Source organism: Trachurus trachurus, assembly GCF_905171665.1.
Source record: "Trachurus trachurus genome assembly, chromosome: 15".
In the NCBI taxonomy this organism is placed as follows: domain Eukaryota; kingdom Metazoa; phylum Chordata; class Actinopteri; order Carangiformes; family Carangidae; genus Trachurus; species Trachurus trachurus.
The window spans coordinates 22,547,866-22,560,747 of NC_139906.1; the positions used below are offsets into that span (position 1 = coordinate 22,547,866).

General features: G+C 43.3%; 1 protein-coding gene across 2 annotated transcripts in view; it reads right to left on the minus strand.

Moving 5' to 3' along the window:
- The window catches only part of fgfr2 (fibroblast growth factor receptor 2), a 37,631-nt gene extending 31,475 nt beyond the window's left edge, over positions 1-6,156 (minus strand). The window contains exons 1-2 of one of the 2 annotated variants that reach the window (XM_083988367.1): positions 5,436-6,156; positions 2,990-3,245 (exon numbers count right to left, since the gene is read on the minus strand). In XM_083988367.1, the coding sequence (XP_083844493.1) occupies positions 2,990-3,170 (181 nt within the window). In that variant the 5' untranslated portion in view covers positions 3,171-3,245; positions 5,436-6,156. The remainder of the gene's footprint in view (positions 1-2,989; positions 3,246-5,435) is intronic. The other variant, XM_083988366.1, reaches the window with a different exon arrangement.
- Between the last annotated feature and the right edge of the window lie 6,726 nt (positions 6,157-12,882).

Consider the following 12,882-nt stretch of genomic DNA (forward strand, 5'->3'; position numbering starts at 1 on the left):
TGACACAAAATTCCTGTACACAGTATATTTAAATATTTTGTTAAACTTTTTTTTTAAAGAAATTGCATCACTGTTTTTGCAGGCAGTCTAGTTGCTAAAAATATTTTTTTTCCCTTGTGCTCTGGCCCGGTTGGCTCGGATTCCTCTCTGCCTCCTGAGACCTGAGGCACAAGCTCACACAGGTAGCAGCTCTTCCCAGCTCCTTATCAGACAGGTGTGAGATTGAGCGGTATAGTGACAAGGTATTTTCTGCAACAACGGCCAAGGCAAATAACACTCCACACACACACACTCACACACACACACAAACAACCACTGACACACTTGAACCTTCAAGATCAACAACAGCCAAAGGCAGGGTTATAAAAGTCATTGTGTGAAGGCCATATATTCAGACCAACTGCCCCCTGACACACTGCGTTTGTTCTGAGTTCACTTCCATTGCCATCGCCACTGTCACACACACACTCAGGCACACACACTCTGTGTCATTAACGGGCAAGCTGACACTTTTACACTTTTATAGCTGTACTCCTACTGTGTGTATAGCACTGAAACTGAACAGCAGCTCCTTCACAATCCCACCTTCACACACACTGATGCACAAGAGTTTACTGAAAGCTATTATCGTAACTGTTGATAAAACAAACAGTCAGTCTAACTCAAAGTGACTATGCATCTTATTAAATAGAGCACACGTACAGCTGGAAACTGAATAAAGAAATGTGCTACAAGAGCAAATAAATTCCTATTGTGACCACAAACTCTTCAAGAAACAAAACGTGGCTTTTGCTGACAAGCAGCCTACTTTTCTCATGTGTCTAAGCATGAAAAACTCATCCGTAATACATAATGCAGCCTTTATTTCTTTAACTATTTTGACGTGTTTGCCACAATGCTGATCAGAGCTCTTTTGTGGGGGACAGAGTCTGGCAGACTTTCACAGGAAAGTACAGCCAAACCATGAGCTGACTTTTGTCAGCTGCACTCACATTCAGCCTGCGTTCCAGTGTGCCTGGTGCCACATTTATTCCACATTATACTGTATGCAAAGAGCGGCTTAAACAGACCACAGAGCACAGACTGGAGAATACCAATGTTAAAGGCACACACACGCACACACATACACACCTGCTGTGTTTGGTTCCATTGTTATCAGCTCAGTCAGGGTATTTTAATCACTGTGGAAACAGAGAACGCCTGGACAAGGTAAACACTCCCATAGATACTAAAGTGGCTACAGCGACAACAATAGGCCTGTTGTGGAGGCCTTAACCAGCGCGCTCGCTCTACTTCTACTGTTACAGCAGCCACAGGTAAACAAACTAGCAGGGCCACCAGGGGTGCAGGCGTGGGCTCTATAGAGACAACACTGATATACAATCTGATGAATCTACAGCAATTACTGCTCCCACACACACATACACAGGCTGTGGTGTGACCGGTGCTGCAGGGCAGAGTGGGCTGGAGGGGAGGGGGGGTGGAAATCCTAAACATCTCAGTGGGGGGTGTTGTTATTAGGACAGAGAGGGTGGGTCCGACCAGTCTGCCTCCTTAAACATGTATGTGGTACAGGTGACAGCAGTGCAACACAGCAGGAGCAGTGAACAGAAGCTGAAGCTGTGGACACACTGATTCAATCACACACAGCTGTAGTAAAAAAAAAAAGTTTGCCATGTGCAACAGAGAAACAGATTCACTGATTCAGGATCAGACAAGCAGGCCAGGTTCTCTGTGCCCCGTTGATCCCTCATCATGTGACCCGCAGGTCTAGCCACTTAATCTCCAGTCACATGACTTCACCGCTGCCCAGTGCTCTGTAATCTCTCTATCTAAAGGAGAAGTCAAATATGCACAAATCCTCTTAGAACTTTCCTGGAGAATTGTGTAACTCTGGAAAACTCTTCCCTTGTCTCCTCCTCTCCTCTGCAGCCATGTAGCGCAGCGTCAGGGCAACATGGGGCTCAAAGCGCACCGGCTCGGAGCCAAACAGTCTGAGACAGAACAACAATAACAACGAGAGCTCAGGCAGCCCCTCGTCAAGGTAACAATACCTGACCCTGAGGGCAAAGGGCAAGACAAGGTGCAGCGTGTGTAGAGACAGAGGGAGACGGGGGAGGTGGTTTAAAAAAGTGATGCTCTGTTGTTGGCCTAACTTACAATTAGTATGCTGATTAAAGCCCAGGAACAAAAGGCTTTGGAATGCGAGTTACCACATCCATCACAACAACTCTAACTCGTCTCTGACCAGACTCCGAGACTGGAGACAGAAAAAAGTGAGGCCTCAAAAGACAAGAAAAAAAATTGAAGATTTCTTAAAAGTCAATTGTTTTGCCAAGAAAATATGACTTATAAAATATTTTCATTCATAAACTTTGGAGAAAATGAAGCGTGGGCTGTTGTGACTCGAAGAAGCAAAGCAAAACGCTGTATCTTCATTTTCTCTCTCTCTCTCTCTTTGTGCTTTTTTTCCAGGCAAACGGGGCATTCGAGAAATGCCAGCATAAACACTGTCCCACCCTCCTTCACAGCTCACCCTCTCCCCCTCGCACCCACCTGGGGTCACAAACCTGCCTTTAACACTCAAGTCTAACCTGAACTAACACCGACATTAGAAAAGAAAAATAAAACAAGAAAAGGTGTGAATCACACCTGGAAAACAAGAGACTCGCCATGCTGGGGTTAGTTGTTTCCCCCCTGTCTTCCAATGTTATTTTGTTACTGATCTAAATGGTTGAAATTATAGACATTTAAATACTCCTTATCCAGCATGGATTTGTATCCACTGATTTTTAGTTACATAAGGACAACAATTTTAAAGAAAGGGTAAAAAAAAAAAAAACAGAACTCTAAAGTCAGGTTTAAGGAGGTAAACAAACTTGACAGACCTACACCTGCTCTCTTAAAACAAACCCAACAAATGGTTTTTCCCCCTGCTCCACCCCCCAGGCTCTTCTCTACTGCCCCTTCCCGTCCCCCTGCTGCTTACCTTCAGGTTCCAGAGTGGCCTCCTCCTCCTTGGTGGATGTGAAAGGCGGCCGGGCCACGCTGACAGTCAGCAGGGACAGCAGGACAGCGGCCAGCAACCAGGCCCACGAGGCCATCCCGTTAGTGGGGGCGAGCGCTCCCCATACCCCCCTTCTCCACCTCCCCCTGGACACTGATCCCATCTGAGGGAGACCGCCCAACCATCAACTGCAGCCGGATCGGCCTGTCACTCACTGGAATTCACCCAATCACCTGGGCTGAGAGGTCAAAGAAAAGAGAGACAAAAGGAGGAAAGGAAGGTGGTGTTGGAGCGATGAGTGAAGAGGTGGACAGAAATGTGAACAGAGAGCAGACAGGAGGGGGAAAAAAAGAACATTTAATGAATAATTTCTCACATTTCAATGAATTTGTTTCTGCACGATTTTCCTGCTGACTTCATTTTTTGACAAAGTGAGACTGAAATTTGAAGCAATAGCAAGCAACAGAGACAATGTGTTTCAAAATGCAGTCAAACAAGCCATGCCACAGACATACCGAAGCTGTGAGGCACCAGCAGACGACATACAGCCACCCTGCATCTATATTTACCTCTAAAGTGTAATTATGTGCATTTAAATGTGTTTAAGAGAAACCAATTCAGACACATTATAGCTCTATGAGGATTAATATTCAGTCTAACCAGTCTGGTGAGCTCCTAAGTCACACAACTGCAATGTAGCTCAAAGATCAGGCTGATTCAGGCTGAATGTTATTCAGAGGTGATTTCATAGATTCATTTTACTACGCAGCTTCGTTTCTCCCCTCTAATTTCAAATATAAAACTGAAGGGTCATGTAATGACAGTATAAGCCAATGTGGCACCGATTTCAATGAGCTGGACATTGTTTGATCGCGGACGCAACAGATGCGTCAAACCTGTTGCCCCCGCTGCTGCAGTCCTGTTAATTGTATTCATACGGGGCTTTTATTGCATTTTCGTGACTTGATTATGAGACCAGTAAGGCTTAAATTGAAACGCAATATTGTGATTGGGACACATACACACACACACTGATCTGTTTTGCCAGACATCTGCGGTTCAACGGCGCTGAAGTGTCTCAGGAGGTTTGGTGAAGTCACGCTTCCATGCGCCCCTTCTGCTCCAGCTGGACGTATCGATCGGTTTTGCCCGCAAAGACACATGTAATTTGACTTTTAGAGAGCGACGATGAAAACGTGCATATCCTGGCTTTTCTTCAAGTCACCCCTCGGGGGCCACACGGGACACAGACGGTGGACGCGCACATGATGTAGGGGTGAACTCGAGCCTGGATCACGACATCCCTAACTTTATTAGAGTGACGCACAGGTTTGACTTTGCAATTAGGGGTGCTGAATCTGCTTCGTGACAGCTCGGATGTATGAATTATTTATTAATTGTAAAGCATTCGATGCACCAATCAGTCTGTGGGATTACCGGGGTCTGACTCAGGCAGCACGAAACGAAATCACATGTGCCCAGAAACTCCCACTCGTTATACATCATTTATTAGTGTGTAATATCTGCAGCACAATAAAAACAGATTATATTATAGGTATCAAATGGGTTAGTCTAATGGTATTTAAACACGGGTGAAAATAAAAATGAAATACATTTCATATGAATAAAGACAGAGGGTAAAATCTAAGCCACTGAGAGCTGAGATAACCCGCTCTTCTTTATAAAAACTAGTTAATTTACCATGTTGCTGACATGACATTTGGACACACGAGGGACTTTGCTCCATACATGAGCACAGCCTTCATTTAAACTCGGGCTTTGAATGAAATTTCTTGGCACTGATTGAATTCCTATTGAAATTCAAATCAGTTGGCTTTTCCACAATGGGGGCTCATTTGGAGCTGCTCAGTGATTTAGGGCTCCGGCACCAAGCAGTGAAAAAACAACTGCGGTCACAGGATAATTGGCACCATAAAAGCAATGTAGAAAATTAAGCAGAGTAATAAATAACCAGGACACTTGTTAATGGGTCCTAAAGTGATGATGCAAGGTGCTGTATGATCCCTTAATTAAACATGGATAGATTTAAAGTTTATCATAAATGAATAATGGATGGATGAAAAAAACAACAACCCATAAATTGAGCGTACGCTGCATTATATTTGTTGGATATAATTTTATAAAATCTTAAACTTTATGAATAACTTTGTATATTTTTACAGACTTGGGAAAAGTCTTTAGAGGGAATTGTTGGAGACTCTGTAAATTATCTATAAATAGTAAAACAGTTCTCACTTCGACATGCAATCCCAAGGAAAAACTTGGTACACAAGCAAAAAGCGCAAAGCATTTCTACTACGTAGCCTGTTTAGTCGTGACAGCCGAAATCTTGACAGATGAGGCACTGAGGAAGCTTTCGACTATTTCCCAGCTGAGTTTTATCGTAAGCACTAAATAAAATACTTACCAGGGAGGACTAAAATCGCGGAGATCTCTTGTTTTGGCATGCACAGATAAGGGAGGAGAGAGCATGAGCTGAATCCAGAGGGAGGAATGTCTCCAACTCCACAATGCACCAAAAAAAAAGAAGAAAAAAGAAAAGAAAGAAAAAAAATCTGCGAGGCGCTGCCTTTTTTCAGCTTACTATTCCACAATCAACCGGCATCAACTCAGATCAGCGGATATATTCCAAAACGGAGGGGCAGTGTAGCCCAGTGCCATGCAAAGAAATCCGACTTTACACGCGTTATCCTTCGAAAACAGCTCGGAAAACCATAGCGCTGTCCCCCCGAAACTTTCCTCCTCGTCACCAAGTTTCTTCACGGGCGCAAAACATGCCCAGTGTTCCCGAGCAGCGCACTTGTCAACTAAAAACAAAGTTTGCAGCTAGTAAGGAGGTAGAACGGGGGTTAAACTGTACAAGGGAGTAGTTGTCCGATGCAAAATGTCATAGAATCCATCAGTGTGCGTTCCCCTGCTGGAAAGAGCGTCTTTCGCGTCTCCTTCTCTTCTTCCGACAGTCCTCGCACTGTTTCTCAGACGCTTTGTCAGGTTTACTAGGTTTTTTTTCTCTCCTCCTTACGTCTCCACACACTGCCCTCCTCCTTCACTCCAGTGGGTGTCACCCCCCCACCCCTCCCCGAGCACCCCCAGTGTAATTCGAGCCGCTTCCTGCAAACTGCAGCGCTGCCTGCCCTGCGCTTCGCTCAGCTCCGAGGCCCCTGCTCCGCTCCGGAGCTGCTGAGGCCGCAGTAACTACGCCCCTCAGTGGCCGAGGCGGCACATCTGACCCGCTCACTGCTCAGAGATGCACGAAGCATCCGTACAGTAACATCTCGGTGTATTTAGATGTTGCTGTGGTGGAGAGAAGTAATCGCACAAAATGTCTTTCTTTCTTACTAAAAATTGTAAAAGTAGTCATCAGCATCTACGATATCAAACACTATGAGTAAAAGGCATAAAACAAAGTTATAATTTACAGGTTGAAATTGGAAGTAGGAAAAAACTTACTTTTAGTTTTTATTTGTCATTTGACTAGTTAGTGGAATACACATTACAATATTGCTCGATATGAGTGAAACTATAAACTAGGATGAAATGAAATGTCACTTCAATTAACTGCATGATACACCTTAACACAAACCACAAACACCTTACTTCTTACACTGAGATGGTGCATGAGGGTTGAGCCAATTGAGTCGGGCATGACTCTCACGGACACTTGAGCTCCCTAAAAGGTATAATGTCGTCCGCCATCCAGAGGGTGAGTGAGAACTGTCTTATGTGCCACACAACCAGGAAGATCAACAATTTGTTTAATTGTCATGGTTTGGGGGCAAAATGGAAATGAACACCTCTGTTATTGTGTATTTATTAAGAATTGGCCCTTACACTAACATTTTGATAAAGAGAAGTTATAGGGTTAGGTTAGGGTTATATCAACAATATAGCTGACTTGAGTAAAACTTTATTTTACTTGAGGGTTATGTGTAATCCCTTAATAACACAGTAATTTAACTGAAGTCTAGCATATTTGGTCACTGACATTTTAATTTAATTTCTGGTTTTGAATGTAGGACTTTTTCTTTTAATAGAGAATTTTTACATTTTATATTGTTGTAAACTGTATTGCAGGACATGTGACCAACAAAACAAATGGACAAGAATTAAAGTTAAAGACTTTTGTGCTATTGTGCATTTTTGCAGATATTGGAGTAACTGAAGTTCATAACTTTCCTTCAAATGAACAAATCTGTCCGCAGCTACCCAGAGAGAGAGAGAGAGACTGAAGGCTGGCCCCCTGCAACTCATCCCCCACTGCTTCAAGCTGTCTCCTGCATTGGTTCAGGCGTTCAAGTGCTCTGAAAGAGACACAGGGGAGGGTGGAAGACTCTAATCTCCACAGACTTTTTTATTTTTGTCTTGCTTCCACTGCCGAAGTCTTCTCTTTTTTTTTAAACAAGGGAGGGAAAACGCTTCCATTCATTTTGAAAAGAGGCACTAACAAGAGTTTTTTCCCCTAAGGGAAAGGTTTGGCCTGTGAATGGAGAGTTCTACGTCTGTTTTTCTCTCCTCTCCCATCCCTGCCTCCACCAGTAAAGCCATCAGATAACAGTGGAGCTGACAGGTTGGCTAGAAATAAAGAGAGAAGGAGAGGTGAGGAAGGAGAGTTTGACTCATTTTTCAAGAGTGGCACAAAATACCCCCCACTGTTTCTCCCTCTCTGTGTGTCTCTTTCCTCCCACTGCATAAGTCTATTTACAGTTGCCCAATTTATTTTCCACTGCTTGGGTATCCCACATTTGAAAGAAACCTCATCAAGCAGAACCTCATGGGCCTTTGACGGAGAACTGGACTCAATGCCCCTGCGCTGTGGTATCCGTCAACCTGTCATTGTCTCTCTTCATCTCCAATCTTTTCTTCAGTCGTCTTTCTTCCTTAATCCCTCCTGCGCCGGCAGTGTTTGGAATGAGAGAAGAGAGGGAGAGGAAAAGAGAGTGACAAGCTAACATCTCGCCATCAGCATCTCAGATGAACATATTGATTCCTTGTCATTGTTGATAGAAATCAACAGGCGGTAGCTGACTGGAGAGTTTCTGTGATAACTACGTGTTAATGGTGAGAATTCCTCTTATTTCTGCAGCCATTGAAGATGAGTGATGTTTGAGTCTGAGCCACTCACTAGTCATTAAACACACCTCCTGCTGCTATGCAAATCTGAGATGCAGTTGAAGTGAGCTAATCAGCAACTAGCCGTTACTTCCCTTTGTCCATGGACCAGCTAATTGGTTCACATTAAAGTCCCTCTCAAGTCTAAAATGTGTTTTGCTTATTGTAAATTCAGTTGTTTGAGCTTCATGTGTGCAGAGTGATTGATGTGTAGAGTTTGACATTAGATGGGTGTTTTCACTTTCAATTAAAAGTACTTGTTACTACTTTTCGTCACAACTAGTTAACAGGCTGAGCGTGGTCAGTATGCAATTTATAAAGCGTAATGTGGAAACTTTAAAAACATTCAGACTTTACAGGGAAGTATGAGGCATATACTGTCCCCAGCACCTGAACTTCTCAAACAAAAAATAATCATATACTCAAAATATTGTAATGACATAGAGACGATAGCTGTATTTTTTGAATTTCGGTGGAAACAAACATGAATCATTATTAAAATTCAAGCATTTCTATACATTTTAAACCATGTCTTGCGGAGATCAGTCCTCATTTCTGCTAATAGATTAGCTACTGTAACATCAACATGCAGTGGATGGTCAACTGTGTAGGTCCAGACTGAAACATCACAGCAACTACTGGATGAATTAAATGAATGGGAGTGTATAGCCATTCCTGGTGCCCAGAGGATTATAGTGACCTTTCCTCTGGCTCTGTTTATGACCAAATTTCTACAAACTACTTCGTATCAGGCTCCGCTGTAGCCTACCTTGTGTTCAGATGTTAGTATGTTAATGCCACAGTGGCTGCCAACTCTTTGTTTTCTATCGTCTCTATTGCAGTTCATGAATGGTTGTGTCTATTTTAAGCAGCTGCAGTCATCCCAGCGTATCTTCTCAAATCCCAACAGTGCTATATGTGATAACATAGGCAATGTGTGTGGTGTACGCCCCTATTGGAGTCAATCATACATCTGTTTAATGTTTAATTTGTTTGTATTCGCGCACATTGTGCTGCTGCTCATCTTGGCCGGGACATCTTTGGAAAAGAGCTTCTCAATGGGTCTTAAAGGTAAATTAAAAAAATTTAAAAATCAACCATTATACAACGCTTTTTGTTTTGTTTTGGAGTTTTCTTTTTTTTTTTTTTACTGCAGTGGCACATAGACAATCCCCTCCCTTACAACGAACTGGGCCAGAACTGCAAAAACCCCTCCCCCTGTCTCTCTAAATGCTAGAAGCCTAACACACTCACTGTTGAGAATGACTGAGTACAAACCAGACTTGTTCTACTGAGAGAGATCGTTCTGTCTTCTTCTTCGAGGGCGCTGCTGTTAATCATGAATGGCAGTGATATGTTATTGTTTCTTCACTGTGCCAAATCTTACAGAGGCCTCTCCCTTTTCTCCCAATATATCACTGACACTGTATAATTAAAACATCAAACATAGGTGAGTCATATCCTGTGCAAAATATGAAACAAATGCGTGGAGTTGTGGGGGGATGGGGGAAATTGGAGAGAGAAGTAAGAAGTAGATGCACGCCTGAGGGTCTAATTTGAACCATATAGCCTCTCTATAGCCATGTGGTAAACTGAGAGAAAGTCTGAGACGAGAGTTTATAGGTGTTCGATTAGACTGGAACAGAAATCAGTAGCAGGAGCAAAAGAAATTGGTTTGATAATGGCAAAGCGTCCTAAGAGAAACCTCTTATTCTCATCATGTGGGCACGCTGGACATCTCATCCATCTAGGAGGCCAGCTCTGATATGAGCCATCTCACACAGCAAAGTGAGTCCCACTGCTTTTAGCCCACAAGGCATCACTCCATAAGTCAGCAGGTCTTCCTCCTCAGTGTCACTGATATGCCATAATAACCTCGTCCAGACAGCCAGGCCTCCGCTGTCCTCTCCTCCCCCTCAGCAGGTAACAGAGAGCAGGGATAGAAGAAGTGGATGGAGGGGGAGTGGAGGGTCAATCATCCAGATTCCTCACATGTTTCCACCTCAGTACTTCAGAGTGTTTGAAATAGCTGAGATGCCTACAGATTGAGCATGCAGTGTAGTTTAGTTAAAAGGGGGCGCGCAGGGAGAAGTGGTGGAGTTGATGTCTCCAGCTAGAAACTGAGAGTTTGGTATAGTTTCATCTCCCCAAAGCTGCAATGGGAAATAGCAAACAGCAGCACACGAAGCAGAAACACGAGGCACGCTGCAGTGTTGCAGTATAACTCCTGATCAAAATGTCTGCTTCCCCTCCCACCTGACTGGCAGCATATCTCCTAATAAAAATAACACAGAACTTTTTCCAGGGAGAAACACAGAGAAATGCTGAGTGGAATTGACAATTTTATACCTCTATATAAAATGAAGAATGAATAGAGATTTTTCCTGGCATCTCAAAATTAAACAAGGTTTTCTCTCACTTCTTCAATCTGTCTGTTTCTTTTTCTTTTTCCCCCATTTTTTCCATTGTCCAACAGTCACACAACACATGAGCACTATTGTGCACGCAGGCACGCACACACACACAAACAGGTCACTTCAATCATTGTGGGTATGACATACTATAGTATAGATACTGTAAGAGCCATATTTGTATTGCTTAGTTAGTAGTTTCCCTTTAAATGTTGAACTGCTCCTTTAATCACGCTGCTGATGACATCACAGCGACTTAGCTCTCAGACCAGGTTAAGCAGCCTAAGGAGCAAGACCGTTTTTTGACGATACCTCAGTAACTTACAGATGTTTAAGTTTAAGTTTAACTGTTTAAGTTTGCTTTGATTTTCTCCAAGAGGTCACAGTTCTTCAAGAGTTAACTAAAACAGCTCAAAATGCTGTGGTGAACTTACACATCCTGACGTATGAGTAGTACGACTTACGTCATTGCAAAGCCAGAGATTCATTATTTCACAGTGACTCAGGGCTCAGGCTCAGTCTTACTACCAGCAGTGGAGTTGTGTTGCTACAGCTATAGCTTCATCCTGATGGTACAAAGAGTCATGTCAATCCATTAATCCAAAAGAAGTGAATATGGTCCCCCAACATCTCATCTTCAAACAATTTTTTTTAAGTTAAAGAAGTAACTCTCATGACTAAAAAGCATATCTTAACTCTTAAAAATCTAACTTCCTCCATTGCAAGAGGAGGTTAGATATTAAGGCTGACTGCAGTGATCCCTACGGCTCGGAGCGGCAGGAAGTCAGGTTAAACATTTCACAAAGTACAGAGACGAACCTGGCAGCAACTCTGAGTGACAACGCTCACAGGATGTGTGCTTTGTAGTGCCTGTAATCTACTGCTCTTACCAGCAGCTCTATCCGCTGCTATGCAGAGAACTGATGTTATCTTTGAGGATGTCCTCATGGACTCTCTTTTAAGAGAGTGGAGCTTCTGAAAGACTTTCACTGCATTTTAAAGGCAGGTGTTTTCTATTGTGAGGCTTTACACCATGTGAAGATGAGCACAGACCGTCATTCGACTCATCTTTATGAAATGTTGACCACTGATAAAGTTAGGCATAAGAGGGCTGAGGAAGTAAACTGAAAGTATTGAGTGCCCACCTCAGAGAGAGAGAGAGTCATGAATTCCTAGCATACACATAGCTTTTATTGTGTTAATAGATTGAGGCCCAGAGAATAAATCACAAGGTCAGTGAATGGGCTGTCTGACCTTTAACCCACGGGCTGAGAAAAGACTCTGCTCTATGTCCTGATGTCATCAGCAAGTCATTACTAGCAAGGCTCTCAACACCTCTACCATCCCACCCTAACTCACTCTGCCAAGCTGCTATTGGACAAGCCCCCTGGCTGCAGCACCTAAATCACTCTGTGGGGCAGCAGTTATAGACTTGACCTTGACTTGGTGCTGTTTTCCATGTCCTGCTCCCACATTTAACTCTGTTTATTGTTTCTCTGTGTCCCTACTTGCAGCTTTGTGCAGTAGCAGGGGCACAGAATATTCTAAGTTATGGGAGCAGTAAACAAACATTTTAATGGTCATGGTTTCCAATTTTTTTTTTTTTTAAATATTCCCCACATCCATTACTTGTTCTTTTCTGTGCTAATAAGAGTATGTGAACGTAACTGTTTATTCAGGAGATGTTTGGACATGTGTCTGTGGTCCGTGTGTGTGGGTGACAGAGTTTGTTAAAACGAGACTGAGGCATTGAGGCAAAGCATATGTTTTCTTAAGGGACGATGAGGTGGGATAGGGTTAACTATTTTGACCGTGAACGGCAATCTGAGGCCTAATTTGAGCTGAGCGGTCTCCTGAGGAGTAACCTCCTCACCAGGGCCCTGACCTCTGACCCCCTCATGCAGCCTCTGCACTACATCTAGAGAGATAGATACAGGAGGAGCAGGAGAATGACAGGCTTTTTAAATATGCCTATACCCCACCTCTGGACAAGTAACCATTGTGTACATACAGTAGTAAACCTTTATTTAACCAGGCAAGAATTGCTAAGAATTGCTAAGAATACATTCTTATTAGGGCAATGGCCTGGTGTACACATGACAATATCACAACAGAACTTGAAAAAGTACAGATTACAAATTTAGAGACATAATCTTTTTGCATCAATGTGTGCTCGCTGTTTACATGGTTTCCCATACTCCTGTAAGCTGGCTCGACTGAGGGCTTCAGGTTGCAGCATGCCCTCCTCTGGAGCACAGACTGGCTGACTTACATTGTTGTCTACCGCATCGTTCTGCAGTTGCAAGTCCTAATCATGCTCTTGAGCAATGGCAC